The sequence below is a fragment of the Glandiceps talaboti genome, chromosome 19 (assembly GCF_964340395.1).
Source record: "Glandiceps talaboti chromosome 19, keGlaTala1.1, whole genome shotgun sequence".
Taxonomy (NCBI): Eukaryota; Metazoa; Hemichordata; class Enteropneusta; family Spengelidae; genus Glandiceps; species Glandiceps talaboti.
In genome coordinates, this window is record NC_135567.1 from 21245306 (window position 1) to 21266505 (window position 21200).

General features: G+C 34.3%; 2 protein-coding genes and 1 long non-coding RNA gene across 7 annotated transcripts in view; 2 read left to right on the top strand and 1 right to left on the bottom strand.

The window, feature by feature from the left end:
• The first annotated feature begins 486 nt into the window (after positions 1–486).
• On the top strand, positions 487–5221 carry LOC144450267 (single-stranded DNA-binding protein, mitochondrial-like). Its single transcript, XM_078140864.1, has 6 exons — positions 487–620; positions 1556–1625; positions 1923–2057; positions 2634–2721; positions 3671–3759; positions 4416–5221. The coding sequence occupies exons 1-6, from the start codon at positions 597–599 to the stop codon at positions 4514–4516; spliced, it is 507 nt and encodes a 168-aa protein (XP_077996990.1). The 5' UTR covers positions 487–596; the 3' UTR covers positions 4517–5221.
• A 1761-nt stretch (positions 5222–6982) lies between these two features.
• On the top strand, positions 6983–21166 carry LOC144449881 (uncharacterized). Of its 2 annotated transcripts, XR_013482184.1 has the most exons (4): positions 6983–7075; positions 8400–8529; positions 12471–12596; positions 19256–21166. It is a non-coding gene; the product is annotated as an uncharacterized LOC144449881 (long non-coding RNA). The 2 variants fall into 2 exon arrangements; XR_013482183.1 differs by lacking the exon at positions 6983–7075 and having other exon boundaries at positions 8349–8529.
• LOC144449879 (serine/threonine-protein kinase DCLK3-like) overlaps positions 12598–21200 on the bottom strand; it is a 60102-nt gene continuing 51499 nt past the window's right edge. For all 4 annotated transcript variants that reach the window (XM_078140425.1, XM_078140427.1, XM_078140426.1 and 1 more), the window contains 3 exons: positions 17974–18106; positions 17662–17829; positions 12598–17230 (listed from right to left, as the gene is read on the bottom strand). In XM_078140425.1, coding sequence (XP_077996551.1) covers positions 17025–17230; positions 17662–17829; positions 17974–18106 — 507 coding nt within the window. In that variant the 3' untranslated portion in view covers positions 12598–17024. The remainder of the gene's footprint in view (positions 17231–17661; positions 17830–17973; positions 18107–21200) is intronic.

Sequence of the window (21200 nt, forward strand, 5' to 3'; positions counted from 1 at the left end):
AGTATTTGTTTGGTATTTATCAAAACTAAATCAGTGCTGTTCTTGTGTATTTTGATGTATCTATTGTCACATAAATACTTCATTTTATACAGACAATAACTTCCTGAGTGTGTGTGTGTGTGTGTGTGTGTGTGTAGGGGTGGGGAGTTTCACCTGAGCGACAACTACTGTCTGTGTAGTATAGAATGGCAGCATGTCGAATCGGTAGGGCGCCCCCTATGGTGTATTATGCAAATACATGTTTGAGGTTATTTGATAAACTTCAAAAGCAATTTTTAGGAATTTTGTAAAATATAATCTACGTCTGAATACAGACTAATACCTCAGATAATTATAGAGACCACTATAGATCTGTATAGTGGTCTGAGCTAATCCTGTGCCATGATCATACAGATATGTACGTACGTTTAATTAACTTCGTGTACAGCTATTGCGCATGTACATTGACATTTGATACAGGTCAGATCAGGTCAGGGTTCGTTTGACTTTAGCACATGTTAAACAACATTGTCAACAACAACGTTTCTGTCGTTGTCGCTCGAAATTGGTGAACAAACAACATTTATTCGCTCTTTCCAACAACAAGTTTCGTCGAGATGTTAAGGTCTGCATTGGGAAAGGTGAGTGTTAATGCAAATCAATCAACCCGTTTTATTTTAAACTAACGAAAGTGTTGTCTGCATGTGGACAAGACGTTTTGGTATGATCGAATATTCAATGGTCATGGAACTTGAATTATCGTAAGTTACAGACGCCACGGTCTACGTCGAAATTTGATTCTGACATTCTCGGCCATAATCGCACACCAACTTAGGGATCGTTCATTACATATGGCAGGAGGATGGGTGATAAACTGGCGGAGGGGGGGGGGGTGTTAAATTACATAGGTTAGGCGTCTAGACATGTTGAGTCGTGGAGTATATGCTTCGAACTAGATTTCTAAAATAATTGTGAGAAAAAAATGAGCAAGCTTATGATAATTATAATTGGGAGGAATGTACAATAAGTCATAGACAGTGACAAAGAAATGATACATCCATGGTACCACCAAGCAATGTTTGTGTAGTGCACCCCCAAACTACAATGTTTCTGTAGCACTGCACCCCCAAACTACAATGTTTGTGTAGTGCACCCCCAAACTACAATGTTTGTGTAGTGCACCCCAAACTACAATGTTTCTGTAGTGCACCCCCAAACTACAATGTTTCTGTAGTGCACCCCCAAACTACAATGTTTCTGTAGTGCACCCCCAAACTACAATGTTTCTGTAGTGCACCCCCAAACTACAATGTTTGTGTAGTGTACCCCAAAACTACAATGTTTGTGTAGTGCACCCCAAACCCCCAATGTTTGTGTATATTTTGTTAATAAAGTCACTGCTTCCATTGACTATTACACATAAGACTCTGACATTTTGTTTATTTTGCCAGAAATGAATTGCAATTTTCATGTAAGTCTGACTTCATAAATGAAAATTTCTACTCAGTCAAAAATATTCTCAAGACACTTCCTAGAAATGTTCATTACTAAATATTTGATATTATCAATGTAACAGGTATCAAGACAATTTGTAAGGTGTGAAAGTACAGGCTCAGATTTCTATGTACGACCACGAATGGAAAAAAGTAAGTGCCTTAGTTTTGTACTATAGTAAAAATAATAATTTATTTCAGTATGTTGGCTACTTTGCTTTTGTGAATGTGGCAATGCAGAGACTGACCCAGTCCCCAAACCTACTGTACATCAAAACCATGTGATAGCGCCCTCACAGTGCATAGATTGACCCAGTCCCCAAACTTACTGTACATCAAAACCATGTGATAGCGCCCTCACAGTGCATAGACTGACCCAGTCCCCAAATGTAATGTCAATCAAACCATAACATGAATTGTAATTTTCACTGTCCCATTTTTACTTCTCAGGTCTCAACAAGGTTACTCTACTAGGGCGGGTGGGTCAGGATCCAATAGAGAGGGGCTTTGATTCTGAAAGAGCAGTGGTGCAATTTACACTAGCCACATCAGAAATATTTAAAGATAAGAGAATTGGTCATGAAGGTAGGTATTCATTGCAGGGGGTCATGATTAAAGGGGCATAAACTGAGTTTACATAATTGGGGGGGAGGGGGGGAGGGGGGGGGGCAATTTCTTTTCTGCATATTAAAAGGTACAGTATTCTACTTACTGATGTATACTCAACAAACACTTGTAATTGACTGAACTCAAACCTGGTATTAAGATATAACCCATAAATGATCTGATGATGTCGTATATGATACATATAAAAAAATGTGCATGAACTCCCTACTATGCAATCAGCCATTCTAACAATACCAGAAGACATATTATAATGTTGTAGAAGATACTAGTATACATCACAGATAACTAACACAAGACATTAGTGTTAGTTGTCTGTGTATACATAGACATTTAATATTATACTAGAATAGTAAAAATATTATTAACTTGAGTAAACATTTATAAACTCAGCTTGTTTCGTTTTAAACTTTAGTGTTGTTATTTTGAATAAAAACTTTTACTGATCAACATAACACTGCACCACTAACCAAGATGTTTGGGCACTACAAGTACTAATTAAATTAAATAATTTTTTTTTCAATTTTACTTTTGTAGACGAATACAAAGAGAAGACGATGTGGCATCGTATCAGTGTCTTCACACCATATTTGAGAAACTTGATAACAAGGGCTGTTACAAAAGGGTAAGACATAGGGCTGGTGTAGACATTAACCCTTCCAGTTGGTAACACATACTGGTGAGGTGTTAGTGTCAGCCTAGTGTTAGCACTGAGTTAGTCTGGTGTTAACATAGGGCTGGTGTAGGCATTAACTTGTCCAGATGCTAACACATACTGGTGAGGTGTTAGTGCAAACCTAGTGTTAGCCCTGAGCTAGTCTGGTGTTAACATAGGACTGGTGCAGGGATTAACCCTTCCAGTTGCTAACACATACTGGTGAGGTGTTAGTGCCAACCTAGTGTTAGCACTGAGCTAGTCTGGTGTTAACATAGGACTGGTGTAGACATTAACCCTTCCAGTTGCTAACACATACTGGTGAGGTGTTAGTGTCAGCCTAGTGTTAGCACTGAGCTAGTCTGGTGTTAACATAGGACTGGTGCTGGCATTAACCCTTCCAGTTGCTAACACATACTGGTGAGGTGTTAGTGTCAGCCTAGTGTTAGCACTGAGCTAGTCTGGTGTTAACATAGGACTGGTGTAGACATTAACCCTTCCAGTTGTTGACACATACTGGTGAGATGTTAGTGTCAGCCTAGTGTTAGCATTGAACTAGTCTGGTGTTAACATAGGACTGGTGTAGGCATTAACTTGTCCAGATGCTAGCTAACACATACTGGTGAGGTATTAATGCCAGCCTAGTGTTATCACTAAACTAGTGTAGCTTAAGTGGGCTTTAACTCTTCCATTTGATGTTTGGTGGAAATATGGAAATGTTGCAGTCTCCAACAAATTCATTTTATCTGTCTCTTGGATTACTTGTCTGGGGAAACTCTGTGCAGACCTCCAGACCCAAAGTGTTGTCATACCACATTTTATGAAAACAGGAAACCATTTGTCAAACGAAAGTCTAGATATATTGTCTTACATGGGAGATGAACTCTAACAGTTGTTTTACTGCATACATTTATTACAGGTCAAGGGTTTATGTGACTGGTAAACTAGATTACAGTGAATACATGGACAAACAAGGACATAAAGTATTCTCTACCAGTATAATTGCAGGTACTCATACATTTACATCTAGCCTTGAACTCTTACATTTACATCTAGCCTTGAACTCATACATTTACATCTAGCCTTGAACTCATACATTAACATCTAGCCTTGAACTCATACATTTACATCTAGCCTTGAACTCATACATTTACATCTAGCCTTGAACTCATACATTTACATCTAGCCTTGAACTCTTACATTTACATCTAGCCTTGAACTCGTACATTTACATCTAGCCTTGAACTCGTACATTTACATATAGCCTTGAACTTGTGCATTAAAAGCTGATTTAATCTAGCCTCCAACAATAGTATTTACATAGATATTGATAGATTACTAGTATTGGTTTCAAAGTTAGTCTCCAAGTTTACTTCACTTCTGCAAGTGTACAGTAAATTACTTGAAGCTTTTATGAGCTATCTTGGTAGAGAGCTGTGCTTTACATAGTACATTGTTGTGAGGCGGTTGGTAAGTAAACAATGTTTGGATACCTTGCCAAATCAGTGTTGGATTGGGTGGAGGTTTTCAAACCATATCATCAGCTATTTGTAATTTTAGTTACAAGCAAGGATATAAGAGATTGAACAGAATATACTGTAAGTGCTGTAAACAAGTTATTTCACCACAAGTTGTAATGATGATAATATAATGATTTATTTTAGATGACGTGATATTTTTGTCAACACGAAGAGAAAGTCAGAGAGATCGACAAGCTGATGATGATGAGGACGACTCTGATGAAGATGAACATAAAACCATGTGATTAAGACACTTAACATATACTGACTAAATCACTCACTGGGGTGTGATCACCCAATCTATACCAGTGTCTGATACGTGCGCCCTCAGTGTTTGATAAGTGCGCCCTCGGTGTCAGCCTGATTTCTCACTGATACAGATTTGACCAGATATAGCATTTTTGCTTTCATATGACATACTGAAATGCTACTCATCACTTTTGTTAAACTCAAAACAGTATTTCAACATTTACTGACTTCACACAGTGCTTTAAAGTGGTACAAGCTGAGTTTATAAGCATTTTACTCATGACGAGTGAAAATACTTATATATATATATATTAATAAAATATAAAACAACATTCCAGTATAACGTTAATGTCGATGTAGGGATTTCCTTAACATTTTTTTTATGTCAAATTCAGTCAATTGCAAGTGATGGTTAAGTATGCATCAGTAAGTAGAATACTGTGAGTGTGAGTACCTTTGAAATACGTAGCAAAAACAAACATATGAATAAACTCAGCCTGTGCCCCTTTGGTTAAACTTTGAATGATGAACTTGTGCAACATATAGATACATTACTAATATTTCTGTGACAAATGAAAACTGGATGGTCTAAACAAAAGTCAAAGGGTTTCCAAAAGTTCTGACTAACTTTCGCCCTGTTAACAGAGCATCATCGGGTCAGTATTTGTTGTAGGGATTCGGGATATGAATGGGTTAGAATATTGGGGTAATGTCTTTAACAAAGACTGGGGGGGGGGGGGGGGGTAGTATAAATGCATCAATATGTTGCACAAATTGACCTAGCTTTATGTTGCACAAGTTGATTTTAAATTTTTGAAAGCACTGTTACACACTGCCTATTGTCACCATGACAACAGTTTAAAGAGATTTAAGTATCACATATTCATATGTATTGAACATAATTTGGTAAAATTTAGTTTTCCTCATTTTGAACTGTACCACAGTTTTGGTGTGGACCTTGTTCAAGTGGCCATAAAGATGAGAATTGGGTATTTATTTTGGATTTTTAATTTATAAAACAATTTTATCATGTCTTTCTACTTGAAAAATCAATATGAAACAACATATGTCAAGTCTTTGTTTGTAACTCAATACATTGCAAACATAATAAATGTGTAAAATCTTTGTTATTGTACGTACAATAACAAAGTTAGCTTTTACACATTTTTAATCTTTTTGCAATGTATTGAGTTACAAACACAGAGTTTGTTAATGTTGTTTTACATTGATTTTTCAAATAGGAAGCCATGATAAAATTGTTTTATAATTTAAAAATCCACAATAAATACCCAATCTTCATCTTTATGGCCACTTAAAACATAATCACTTACAATGTAAAGTCTTTCCTAAGTACTGCCAACCGGAGTCTATAATATGGAATTGTAGTTTTTAAAGAATAATTAAAAACATTATTGGTTAAGACATTGAAGGTTTTGTTAAATAAAAATTATGATTCCAGATCCAAGCTTTCCATGCCAACAGTTTTGTGGAAATGTTATACAAAAAGGTGGAAAGAGAAATGGTGCCATTCAATCTCTCAATACCTCTATCTCTCACTCACTCTCCCCCTCTCTCTGTCTCTGTCTCTGTCTCTGTCTCTCTCTGTCTCTCTGTCTCTCTGTCTCTCTCTCTCTCTGTGTGTCTCTGTCTCTGTCTCTGTCTCTGTCTGTCTGTCTGTCTCTCTCTCTCTCTCTCTCTCTCTCTCTCTCTCTCTCTCTCTCTCTCTCTCTCTCTCTCTCTCTCTCTCTCTCTCTCTCTCTCTCTCTCTCTCTCTCTCCCTCACCCCTCTCCCTCACCCTCGTCTGATTGGCTATAGAGTAATATGTGCACATGTCTATCATTCTCTCTTTGTTCGCTGTTTAGTGACCATGTTTCAGGTCCATAACATCTGAGTAGCATGCATTGTGATTGACACCAGTCCCTTGGGGTCTACTATACTGGGGAAAAGTTGACCACATATTCCTTCCTGAAATTTGAAATGAATAACAAATTCAAAACATTTGAATATTATGAGATGATATATCTCTCAAGGGACTGCAGGGTCAGTCTAGACATTTCATGGATATGTGCTTACATGTATTTGAAAAAATCAAATTAAGTTTCGTAAAGCTGCCATTGTTTTCTGGTATTCGTGTTAATTTACAGCTTCTGCCATGTACATGTACACATCAATCACGTGTTTATAAACTTTTACGTCCACTATAGTTAAAAACATCTGCTGAATAACAAAGAGCTTTGTCCTCACGCTACTGAAAATATTTTGAATGTTATGATTTGTCGAATGGTTATCAAACATCTGTTTGTTGTCACGAATTAGCCAATCGGTGTTGACGATGCGTTCACAGCTCAGCAAGTCATTGTGAGCAACAGGCCAGTGATTGGCCAATTCATTTTAACCATGTGACACTTGAGGAATACGTGTTTCCATCACTTTTGTCATGCCGAGCTTTGCTTTGGATGAGAAGGCACGTTGCACGTTGGCGTTGCACATTTAGGGGCGTTTATTATCGAGATATTCTTCCAGTTGGCTTTTCCACGATTTCAGGAACAGACTGGTGAGTAAAATTGAATCGCTCTGACCTATAAATTTTTATGTCGCCTTGTAAAACTGCTGTCTTCGTTTATTGAGCCTTGAAACCGACTCTGTGTGCCTCAAAATCCTGATTTCACTGGCCACTGCATGAGTTAATTATCACTATCGCGACTCTCTTCGTCTTTACTAGTATTGTTAGCCCCCGGTGTTAGCCACGCATCACGTAGGGTCTATGGACTGTTCTAAATTGGTCAGTCAGTGTCATTTCAACTATCACTGCTTGTACCAAGCGACGTGCTATACTTTTCAAAATATGTATCGTACTCGCATTTTATCTGGAAGAATGTTTTCACTTTGTAACTTACTATAATTCTCAAAATTGAAAATTCGGGACATCATTTACCACAATTGTAAAAATATTTGGGTCTTTGGCCACATCGTACAATTGTCAAGTCGTTTATTGTTCCTAACTTTGGTGTTAAAGTTATATATTCGACTTGCAAAAGACTTCAGATTTGATCACCATATTCATTGCGGCTCTAATAGTAAGTGAGTGATGCAAAAGGAATTTTGATTTTGACGGAAATCATTGTAAACTGTGTATCTCTTGAAAGATGAATGAGTGTTACTTACATTAGCCAATCATTTATGAGAAACTAGCTGGAATAATTGTACCATTTGCTGTGATTTTGAGGGTTTTTCCCTGCTGTTTTTTGTCGTTCCTATGGTTAACTGGAAGCAATTAACGCTACAATTCCTGTAACGTAAACGCAAATAGACGGAAGCGATTCAGATCTGAATCGCAAAGTTGGGTGAATTTTTTAGCTAAATTACACCGTACATGCCAAAAAAATCGGACATTTTCTGACTACAGTCTTCAAGGAATGTTCAAAGGTACCCCAATCCCGTCAAAATCGGCAAAAGTAGCAATACATGTAGCATTTTGAAACGGGGAGTAAGCTCACATCTCGCTCACGCTCGTCTGATTGCAAGTACAACAACCTTCGACCAACCTTAGCTCTGAGCCTGTCTCAAACTGTACTAAAACTACCTACTACTAGTATATAACAGCCAGTTTCTCTATTGATAACAAGTGTAATCTTTCACTCCCTGTAAACAATGCGATCATCGGATGTTTGGTCGTGTGTCGTATTGTATCGGAAGAACATCAGAGGTCTAGCAGCTAGATTAGGTAATTGCGTGATCTACGTGAACTCCAAATAACTCTCCAGAAAGTTCGTGAAAACATGTTCATTTCCTGGACCGACATTCTCTTGAACTAATTTAGACATACCGGTAGCAAGTGTTTGATGTGTGTTTCTAAATGTTTCTAATTCTACTTTCAGGTAACAAAAGAATACAAGTGATGTGTTAGGCAAAGTAGCTGACGTCCTGGTTGTGTACGTCATACGTCAACAGTATACAAGTGTTAGTATGTCAAATCAACATGGCTCCACATCTAGCTCTTCATCCAAGGTAAGAACTGTGAAGTTTGATGATAATGGCAGTGGGATAGGATGGCTGGGGTGAGGTGATTGTGGTTGTGGGGTGGGGTACACTCTCATTAGGGTATGTAGATGGACAGTTATGGAGATGATAGTTTCTCAAACGAATAGCATGTAACTTGTAAGTATATGTTTAGATTTATGTAGATAAACCCACTGACAGGTTGGTAACTAACTATAATCATGTGATGTAAGTGTATGTTTAGATTTATGTAGATAAACCCACTGACAGGTTGGTAACTGTAACTAATCATGTGATGTAAGTGTATGTTTAGATTTATGTAGATAAACCCACTGACAGGTTGGTAACTGTAACTAATCATGTGATGTAAGTGTATGTTTAGATTTATGTAGATAAACCCACTGATAGGTTGGTAACTAACTAATCATGTGATGTAAGTGTATGTTTAGATTTATGTAGATAAACCCACTGACAGGTTGGTAACTGTAACTAATCATGTGATGTAAGTGTATGTTTAGATTTATGTAGATAAACCCACTGATAGGTTGGTAACTAACTAATCATGTGATGTAAGTGTATGTTTAGATTTATGTAGATAAACCCACTGACAGGTTGGTAACTGTAACTAATCATGTGATGTAAGTGTATGTTTAGATTTATGTAGATAAACCCACTGATAGGTTGGTAACTAACTAATCATGTGATGTAAGTATATGTTTAGATTTATGTAGATAAACCCACTGATAGGTTGGTAACTGTAACTAATCATGTGATGTAAGTGTATGTTTAGATTTATGTAGATAACCCACTGACAGGTTGGTAACTGTAACTAATCATGTGATGTAAGTGTATGTTTAGGTTTATGTAGATAAACCCACTGACAGGTTGGTAACTGTAACTAATCATGTGATGTAAGTGTATGTTTAGATTTATGTAGATAAACCCACTGATAGGTTGGTAACTAACTAATCATGTGATGTAAGTGTATGTTTAGATTTATGTAGATAAACCCACTGATAGGTTGGTAACTAACTAATCATGTGATGTAAGTGTATGTTTAGATTTATGTAGATAAACCCACTGATAGGTTGGTAACTAACTAATCATGTGATGTAAGTATATGTTTAGATTTATGTAGATAAACCCACTGATAGGTTGGTAACTGTAACTAATCATGTGATGTAAGTGTATGTTTAGATTTATGTAGATAAACCCACTGACAGGTTGGTAACTGTAACTAATCATGTGATGTAAGTGTATGTTTAGATTTATGTAGATAAACCCACTGACAGGTTGGTAACTAACTAATCATGTGATGTAAGTGTATGTTTAGATTTATGTAGATAAACCCACTGACAGGTTGGTAACTGTAACTAATCATGTGATGTAAGTGTATGTTTAGATTTATGTAGATAAACCCACTGATAGGTTGGTAACTGTAACTAATCATGTGATGTAAGTGTATGTTTAGATTTATGTAGATAAACCCACTGATAGGTTGGTAACTAACTAATCATGTGATGTAAGTGTATGTTTAGATTTATGTAGATAAACCCACTGACAGGTTGGTAACTGTAACTAATCATGTGATGTAAGTATATGTTTAGATTTATGTAGATAAACCCACTGACAGGTTGGTAACTATCTAATCATGTGATGTAAGTATATGTTTAGATTTATGTAGATAAACCCACTGACAGGTTGGTAACTGTAACTAATCATGTGATGTAAGTGTATGTTTAGATTTATGTAGATAACCCACTGATAGGTTGGTAACTGTAACTAATCATGTGATGTAAGTATATGTTTAGATTTATGTAGATAAACCCACTGATAGGTTGGTAACTGTAACTAATCATGTGATGTAAGTGTATGTTTAGATTTATGTAGATAAACCCACTGACAGGTTGGTAACTAACTAATCATGTCATGTAAGTATATGTTTAGATTTATGTAGATAAACCCACTGATAGGTTGGTAACTGTAACTAATCATGTGATGTAAGTGTATGTTTAGATTTATGTAGATAAACCCACTGACAGGTTGGTAACTATCTAATCATGTGATGTAAGTGTATGTTTAGATTTATGTAGATAAACCCACTGACAGGTTGGTAACTAACTAATCATGTGATGTAAGTGTATGTTTAGATTTATGTAGATAAACCCACTGACAGGTTGGTAACTGTAACTAATCATGTGATGTAAGTGTATGTTTAGATTTATGTAGATAAACCCACTGACAGGTTGGTAACTAACTAATCATGTGATGTAAGTGTATGTTTAGATTTATGTAGATAAACCCACTGACAGGTTGGTAACTGTAACTAATCATGTGATGTAAGTATATGTTTAGATTTATGTAGATAAACCCACTGATAGGTTGGTAACTATCTAATCATGTGATGTAAGTGTATGTTTAGATTTATGTAGATAAACCCACTGACAGGTTGGTAACTGTAACTAATCATGTGATGTAAGTATATGTTTAGATTTATGTAGATAAACCCACTGACAGGTTGGTAACTAACTAATCATGTGATGTAAGTGTATGTTTAGATTTATGTAGATAAACCCACTGACAGGTTGGTAACTGTAACTAATCATGTGATGTAAGTGTATGTTTAGATTTATGTAGATAAACCCACTGACAGGTTGGTAACTGTAACTAATCATGTGATGTAAGTGTATGTTTAGATTTATGTAGATAAACCCACTGATAGGTTGGTAACTATCTAATCATGTGATGTAAGTGTATGTTTAGATTTATGTAGGTAAACCCACTGATAGGTTGGTAACTATCTAATCATGTGATGTAAGTGTATGTTTAGATTTATGTAGATAAACCCACTGATAGGTTGGTAACTAACTAATCATGTGATGTAAGTGTATGTTTAGATTTATGTAGATAAACCCACTGACAGGTTGGTAACTGTAACTAATCATGTGATGTAAGTGTATGTTTAGATTTATGTAGATAAACCCACTGACAGGTTGGTAACTGTAACTAATCATGTGATGTAAGTGTATGTTTAGATTTATGTAGATAAACCCACTGATAGGTTGGTAACTGTAACTAATCATGTGATGTAAGTGTATGTTTAGATTTATGTAGATAAACCCACTGACAGGTTGGTAACTAACTAATCATGTGATGTAAGTGTATGTTTAGATTTATGTAGATAAACCCACTGACAGGTTGGTAACTGTAACTAATCATGTGATGTAAGTATATGTTTAGATTTATGTAGATAAACCCACTGACAGGTTGGTAACTAACTAATCATGTGATGTAAGTGTATGTTTAGATTTATGTAGATAAACCCACTGACAGGTTGGTAACTAACTAATCATGTGATGTAAGTGTATGTTTAGATTTATGTAGATAAACCCACTGATAGGTTGGTAACTGTAACTAATCATGTGATGTAAGTGTGTGTTTAGATTTATGTAGATAAACCCACTGACAGGTTGGTAACTAACTAATCATGTGATTTGTTTTGTTGACCATTGACACACTCCTTAGTGGGGTTTGAAACCATAATCTTCTGATCCACAGGGTTATTGAGATGTTATATTGAGATGTTATATTTTGACCAAAATTCAGATTTATAGATGTAAATGGCCTATCACTGACAGGGTCATAATGTGTTGAGTAACTCTTCATCTAAACATCAGAAATAATATCCCAACCAACTTTCAGCCAAATCTGACGAATACTTTAGAATTAAAGACACATTTTTAAAATCAATTTGTGTATAACTCATGTAATCATTATTTCCTGGGCAATTCATCTATACATTCTTAACAACACTCTGCCAAATTTTAGGCAAATATGCTTAGTAGTTTTTTGGTTAAAAACTAAAACTCATTTTTTTGACCAAATTATACATGAACACTTTACTTCATTCAGTTACCATATCACTGCATTTCCTCTTTTCTTTTTTGTAGGACTAGAAGCAAAACATTTGGACCAATCGGACTGGGAATGGGAAAGAACTCAATGGACCAATCTGACTGGGAATGGGAAAGGACCCAATGGACCAGACCAACCTGACTTAATAAATGACAAACATGGTAAGAGTAAAGATATTTTTATTCTGTAAACATCTAGTCCTGTCTATAAACTATATTTACAATGTAAATTTTGTTGTCGCAATTCATAAAAATACAAATATGAAAATACTGAATAATTAGACATCAATTGATTGCATACATTCACAGATTATTATAATAAATATGTCCTACAAGGTCTTCAACACTTCAGCCCTAAAAAAAATAATTCCACCAGTTAATTAAAAAGGGGGAAATGCCTTTGTATTTTGTGTACAACTTTTTAACTCATGGACAAGTCAGGCGATGTCTCTTGCAGTGTTTACACTATATCTGATTACAGGGTGATTATGTCCATGTAACCATGGCACTGCATTTATGTAAACTACCACATGCAACAGTAATATGCATTTGTATTCCAGCTAAGGAGTTTAGGTTACGTTCAACATAAGGCTTCGAATAGAATCAGACTCCCTGGCTAGCATAGAATGTGAATTTGTGATCTCTGTTCTTCAGTTTTAAAATGCTTCATTGACATAATTGCATAATAGTGGCATAAATTTCATGAATAAATTTGCATAAATTAACATAATAAGTAATTACACCGTTCACAAAACTAAATTCTTCAGGGCTTAAGGGACATTGACCTTTTCATAAAACAAATGAAATGAATTTTTTTCTAACTTTCTGAAATGAATCTCAACTGAAATGTATTTAAACAAAGAAAATTTAAAATATCTCCTTGAAAATGTTTCACAACTAATTTGAATTTCATAAAAAGAATATTTGCACTAGTAAAAAAAATGATTTGCACGAATTGTCTATTCACATTTGGATTGTAAAGATGTGTTGATATTTAAAAAAAATAATTTGCTCGAATTGTCTATTCACATTTGGATTGTAAAGATGTGTTGATATTTTTAAAAATGATAGACATTTACTTGTAATAGTATAAAACAAAAAATTACAAAATGAAATATAAAAACACTTTCATATTTGTGGAATGCAGTAGGAATAATTGAAAGTTTGTCAACCATCAAATCATCTCAAAAGTAAATATTATAAAACAACTTTGTTACTACAAACCAATAAATGATTTCATTTATGATATAATGTTGGGATGAAAATATTTTATCCTGTCTCCCCTGTATTGTTTTCAATTGGTATGACCCTTGTAGAATTATATTGTATCAGAGTGTTAGAGATGACAAGGTGATTCTCTGTCCCTCCATTATTCTATACTGCTTCTCCCCTGTACTGGACTGTACCATTACAATATTAGGTGTTAAGGTGATTCTCTGTCCCTCCATTATTCTATACTGCTTCTCCCCTGTACTGGACTGTACCATTACAATATTAGGTGTTAAGGTGATTCTCTGTCCCTCCATTGGTACAAAATATTAAAAATGTGGTAGTCATTATGCTTTACTATGTAAGGTAGATTCATGTTTGTAGACGTAAAGTACTTCTACATATCCCAAAATTTTAGAATAACCACAAGGACTGTACCATTACAATTCTAGGGGAGGCAGATATGCAGAAATAATGTTAACTGCATATACTCCATGGTTCCATTTTAGTTTAAATAAAAGTCTTGTACCATAGTGAATGGTACTTGTTTGGCAATCTGGGTCGCCGTCATTTTCAACATGATAAACCACCCACATAAGTTATGTACTTTCAGCTAAAAATTTCATAACCAAATTTCTTAGGTTTTTTCATAATTGTAACTTTTTGGCACATCAATTTAAAGACTAACTGCTCTATTTTCGTTATATTACATGGGTATACCAGTTAAAATTTCCTGAATACACAGTAATTATTTTATCTAGATTAGGTTATATTGTGTTTCACTTCCCTAAGTCAGTAACCTGGGTTTAAATCTTACACTGTTTCACTTCCCAAAGTCAGTAACCTAGGTTTAAATCTTATATCATTTCTTTTTTTGATGAAAAGTTCTCTAATTTGTGTCCTCTGTGTTTGGTATAAAAGTTATATCCTAAACATCAAAGTTGTAAATGGAGATAATAGTGACAGCGCCCTCTAGTGACAGTATAGATAATGAGTCCTGAAGTTATACAAAAATCTATCAAATTGGAATACTATTAAGGTACAAAAAATTGTGATAAACAAAAATTTCGATAAAAAATTAAATTGCAATGTATACCAAATAATTGGGAATGTTTCAAAGACAAAATACTTGTTCTAGACAGGTTTGCTTCCAGGTTTAACCCCCCCCCCCTCCTCCTATGATACACCCCCTTTATTTATTTAAACCTATATAGTACCTGAACAACAAGCAAAGAACTGTACTGTAAACCAGAACATAATATAAAGTATACATTTAAACAGATATGGTTACTATAAACATAGTTATGGACAAACTTTGGGTCATTTAAACAGATATGGTTACTATAAACATAGTTATGGACAAACTTTGGGTCATTTAAACAGATATGGTTACTATAAACATAGTTATGGACAAACTTTGGGTCATTTAAACAGATATGGTTACTATAAACATAGTTATGGACAAACTTTGGGTCATTTAAACAGATATGGTTACTATAAACATAGTTATGGACAAACTTTGGGTCATTTAAACAGATATGGTTACTATAAACATAGTTATGGACTACAAATCAGTTAGTCCATAGTGATACTTATAAAACAACAACAAACTATTTTTTTTAAAACATGACAAATTCTACTCACAGGGTAGACAAAAACTAATTGTGAAATGGTTGATGATAATTTTATCAAAAAGTTTAATTTTAATTTTGTTGATAGAATAATTGAGCCACTTCAGTTGCACAACTGTGACAACAAAATCCCTGAGATTTACACAGAAACTTGTACAAAATTATTTGCCTATTAATAGATGTACGTATCTCAATAAACTTGTACATACAAAATTCTTAACCTATTGATGGATGTTGCCTAACTCAATAGAAATGTTCACGGAAGAATGTGAATGTTATCGCTAAGAATCAATTATATATATATACATGCTTAGATGTACCACATTTTCACAATTTCATATTTATGTTTGAGTTGATTGTTTTTTACGTATGGAAGACTGAATAAGTCAATCTAAAATGAACTACACATTATGGAGGTCAAAGGTCAGCGTTTGGAGACACAAATATGTTCAACCATGGACTTGACTTGCGTATTTAACTGCCAAACCAAAGCAATACAATTTATGGTTTATGTAGTAGTTGTAATGTTATCTTCTGCATTTAGGAAGTACAACAAAGTTTACAAGCTGAGGCAATTTTTGTACTCGCTGTGAAAGATAGACTGTGTTTTGATTTTAATAGTTAAACAATATTTGATCTGAAATGATCAACAGAAATACAAGTGTATATTGATAACCCAAAAGTCCATATGGTTGACTCATGATTTTAAAATCTGACCTTTGACCTAAAATCTCTTGGCTACCTTGATTGTTTTTGCAAGTATTCTTGAAAATGAGAAAAATTCTGAGAAATAGGAAGTTACAAACATGATTTGAAATCGTATACATTTGTTCATGTTTTCTAATAATTTAGTACTATTTTATGTTAACTTTATACATCGAATTAATTGACTGCTAGATTTAAAATAATTCAGTTTTGGTCCAAAATAAGAAAAGTGCAGAAATCACTTTCCCGTCTTCATAAGAGCAATATTTCTATGACCTTTAAAATGAAGTATTGGACAGTAAAATAAAATAATCTCAAAAGTAGCTAATCTTTTTTAATATTTACATTTTGTTGTCGGTGTCCTATAAAAGTTCATAATTGCCAAAAAAGTGTTCTCAGTTGAAAAAATTCTGTTTTACTTTTTTTGTCTGCCTAGAATAAAATAGGGCCATGTTAAGATATACATATGAACATCTCCTGATATAGAACTTGTCAATTTTCTTTGTCACAAACATGAGATGAAAGATCGTTCTTTTTGGTTCATGATATCAAAAATGTTTAAAATATCTTTCAATATACATATATACACATAACAATTTGTGGACAGGTCAATCTAACCTTTGATTAGAATTCTAAAATAATGCACCACTGAAATAAAAATCTGAAACTTTTCTGTTATATTGTTCAAGAATGTCCAAACTGATTCTCAATTAAACTATGAAAAATTAGATGTCACTGTATCCATTTTTATCCATGGGCTTGACTTAGACTTGATTTTATGTTCATGTAAAAAAAAGCTGATTGAGTATTGTTTTAAAAAGTTTAGTTGGAGATATAATTATGCTAAAATAACCTGTTTTCTTGATATTTCTATATAAACTATTTGCAGAAGGTAACCTTTGCCACCTTACACTATTAGTCAGTATTTTGTTTAGTTGATGGAACAGTGTCTGAATCACCATCACCCTTTCTGACTAGCATCCAAGTTTATAAGTAGTAGTCTGAAAGAGCGCCACCTAGTGGTAGTCAGATGTCAAGGTTCTTTTTATCCTTTGGTTTCAGCAGCTTGTCTACGGCCACTTTTTCTGTTCTTGAAGTTCTTTTCCAAGTTTAAGGTAATTTCACGCTGTAGATTTGGTGCATCACCTGTCTTACCACCATTTAAGATCCATTCATGATGAAGTACTTCGTCAGCTTTCCACCGTTTATCTTTGTTGACAACCAATAAATGGTTAATTAGGTCTTTAGCAGCTGCAAAAAATGGACAAAGTTTAATTATTAATTGTATCGGGAAAAGTAGCCAAGAGAGTTGTCTTCTTGTTACTTTCTCAAGAAGCCAAGACTTTATGCCCTTAGAGATTCAGAAATTTGTGTTGAAATTGAAATTACCAGTAACACTTCTGCTAAGTGGGCCTTGTAAACCACATTATGTAATTACAGCAACATGTGACTAATTTATAAATGGCAAAAGAGACATCACCACTGTTCTATATATTATGAGTCAGATTTAGATGGAGATATTAAAATGTTGATTAATTATGCATGAGCCTAGGCCAGTGGCGTGTATGAGGGCACCTATAGTGATTAGCATAATTTATGTGTCCAGTAGCTGCATGTTTCCAGAACTACAGCAGGTGGTATCAGTGGGTCCAGTAGTTTGAAAACTCTCACAATACACTTACATTCTGATATATTATCCCAGTATGGTTTCAAATATTCAAATTCTCCCTTTTGAATCATTTCAAAGAGTTCCTCCTGGTCTCTATCCAGACTACGGAATGGTGGGAATCCACAGAGTAGAATGTAGGTGATGACACCGGTTGCCCACATATCAACTTCTAGACCATAACCTGTAATAGAATCAATCAATCAGTTAAAACATTTCAACAACTCTAGTATTTAATTTAACTTTTGTTCCAAACACAACTTTGAAAATTTGAATACTATGGTTGATCCATTTGAAAATTCAACACCTCATTAAATTTACGACTTACCTGTTTCTGCCAGTATTTCTGGCGCCACATACGTAGGAGTACCACAGACAGTATATATAGGTTCTTTGACTTCCATAGCCAAGCCAAAATCTGCCAATTTTAGTGTCACACTGCCATGATTATCTCGATGTACCTAGTAAACCAAATACAAATGCATTGTTCAGATAGATAAATGTATGTTAAAAGTTTTAGCTAATTTTCCATGTACTTGTTGAGCTTAGGGTAATTGGTAATACATTTACAGACAAAATATATTTTATATTTCACTGTGTAGGTTGAACTAAGAAAGGGGGGCATAGTCTGTGCAGCGCAGCTTGCAAGTATTTTTTGTCATTTTTGTTTGCAAATAAAAGGTTACTTATTTTACCGTTTGCACCCACTGGCGAAATTCCTATCTACCGTTTTCTAATATTTGAGAATACAGTATCATGGGAGTTTTACCAGTAACTTCTAGTCATTAAACAAGTGACAGTGAAGGGTAAAATATAAGTAACCTTTTATTTGCAAACAAAAATGACAAAAAATACATACTAGTTGTGCAGAGTATGTTCTTTGAACTAAATACTACATTTTTCATTTTCAGTGAAATTCAAATTCCCTGTATAGTAGCTTGGAATTAATTCACCATGTATCAAGTGTACGTTACAAAGATTAGCTCAATTGTGAGAATATAGTCTTCGCTATGCTAATATTTATGGCCTGGATGTGAACCCAATGGATGACAAATGGGTCTTTATGTGGGATTTTTAATTCTTAAAACAACTTTACAATATTTTTCTACTTGACAAAACATGAAATAAATTGCCAAATTTTTTTTTAAAATGTGGAAATGTTGTTTTCAGACACTTCCTAGCTTTTTGCACTTTACTGAGTTACAAACATGGACAACAAAGTAAAGTTGTTTTATGAATAAAAATCCCAAATAAATACCTAATTAACCTAGGAAGTAAAACAGTCATGATTTTAATACCACATCAATTGATAATGAAAGAAATCAAATCCTGATTACTGAGAGTGCATGGATACAATTATAGCAAGGCTTTGATGTGTGTGTGCTACAGAACTATGTACTATGTGTTAGACGTATAGTGACACACTTCTATCGAAATCAGAACAAGGTGCAACATATTGCCATGGTAACAAACAGTTGTGTAGAATGTTAGTTGTAAATCTCTCTCAAAAAACATAACAAATATGAAATGAACACAAGTTGTTAGAAAAACACAACAATATCAAAAAATATCCTTCTTATTGAATAACTTTTGTATTTTTGTTTTATTAGATTGAGACCCAGACGCAGGACTGGCAACAAATATGGAAAACTTGTATCAACCATACTACGAGTGTACAGACTTCTGGAGTCAAACAACACTGTGTCTGTTTTGAAATGATCTCACTGCAGCCAGGTCAAAGGTCAAAAGCAATGTAATGTACAGATTTCATGTAATTTTATAATTGTAAATAATTTAACTTCGTATTGAACAAAAAGTTTCAATTCACTCATCAAGCTTTTGCAAACTTTCATCGAAAATTGTATTCTTGGGGGGTGAGATCAATGTAGGATAAAAAACTGGGGCAATGATATATACTGCCCCCTAGTGCCAAACATTGTGAATCCTTTTCTTTTTTCTTGCTTTAACGTTTACTTCATTATTCATATAGTTTCATAATATCTATCCTTGAAATCTCAAAGTAAGATGCACCATGGGTAAATGATTTCTCTGAAAATGCAAGTTCTTTAATTGAAATAATAAGAAATTTAGGGGTTAACATAGGTATTTGGCTGCCATGTTGGCTAAATTGGTGTCTTTTTGACCTCAATTTCAAAAGTTTGGTATTTGATTTTAACTGAAAATAGGTTGGAGTTCACAATAGAAATGATGTTGGCTTGGTGTTTCACTCATGGGAAATTGAGATAGACAAAACACACACAGCAGGACCCTTTAGTGCTTGGTGTTTCACTCATGGCAAATTGAGATAGAGAAAACACACACAGCAGGACCCTTTAGTGCTTGGTGTTTCACTCATGGCAAATTGAGATAGAGAAAACACACACAGCAGGACCCTTTAGTTAATCGCATTGCTATCTTACATTACACATGTACTTGATGACTTTAATTGGTTATTATCAACTTGATTACTTCTGTGGTACCTATGTAATTGTTTCTTTTGCATTATTAGAAGTTGTCCGGGTGTGTGTAAAAATTATGTTACATGAGGGAAAACTACCAAGCCAACAGATAAAAACAACCACATAAAATTCAAAGTGTGTTAATATAAAGAAAATAACGCCATCAAAATGAAATTGTTATTTCTGACCAAAACTCACCGCTAACTAGAGTATTACAGGGCAGGCAGGTACAAGGAAATGGATACAAAGTAACAAGTTAATTGAAAAAATATACCATTTACAATGTTATATGTTTGCTTATGTGTGCATGTATGTATTAATCTGTGGCTATTTACGGCAATCATTAAAATCCTTTGTTTTTTCGAAATAGAGTGACAAAAAAGGTACATTACTTTAAATTAGTGGCCCTAGCATTCCATTTTATGTTTGCTCAGAACACAAAAACATTTAAATGTACCAAAACGAAAATACCATGGCCATACATGTTTTGCTGGTTTGTGCTTTTGATGGACTTTATTTGTGTATTTCCTTTTTCAATAATTCTGTGTGTCCGATGTAACATATGAGGTGCTGAGGAAAAAACGTTCTGATATGGATAGAGAAAGTGTGACTGACCAAAGCCAGCAAAGAATGGTATGAGATAGTTTGGTCATCTCAATAAAAACTAAAATGAATATAGTCTATGAATTCTTTAAAATTCTCCAGTACACTATGACTTTAAGCAAATTAGACATTTAACAGTTCTTGTCAATTACACTTTCTTGAAAATTTAGGAAGGATTATAATGATAGACGCAAATAGCTACAGACTGTATTGTATGTTTCTACTGCATTTGAAACCACACTTTTTGTCAAATGAATTCTTACCACTTACCATTATCCAAGTTGTCAGTCTGACACAAATTTACTCCATAATCACACTGAGTTCTTTGGGGTCATGACCTTGACTAGTTCCTAAGAACTATTTTGTGGCCCTAGCCAGAATTTGTTTTGTAATTCTCTACATTATCTGTTCTTTGGTTCATTTGACAGTTTAATTTTTAGAAAGATTTTAGAGTATTTTTGTAAGCCTATAGTTTCTAACAATAAAAATTGTT

Bases quoted from the DNA above. Each gene is read 5' to 3' on its own strand.
- LOC144450267 (XM_078140864.1), top strand. From the start codon at position 597: ATGTTAAGGTCTGCATTGGGAAAG. The intron at 621-1,555 runs GTGAGTGTTAAT...TCAATGTAACAG, and splicing joins TAAGGTCTGCATTGGGAAAG to GTATCAAGACAATTTGTAAG. The intron at 2,722-3,670 runs GTAAGACATAGG...CATTTATTACAG, and splicing joins ACAAGGGCTGTTACAAAAGG to GTCAAGGGTTTATGTGACTG.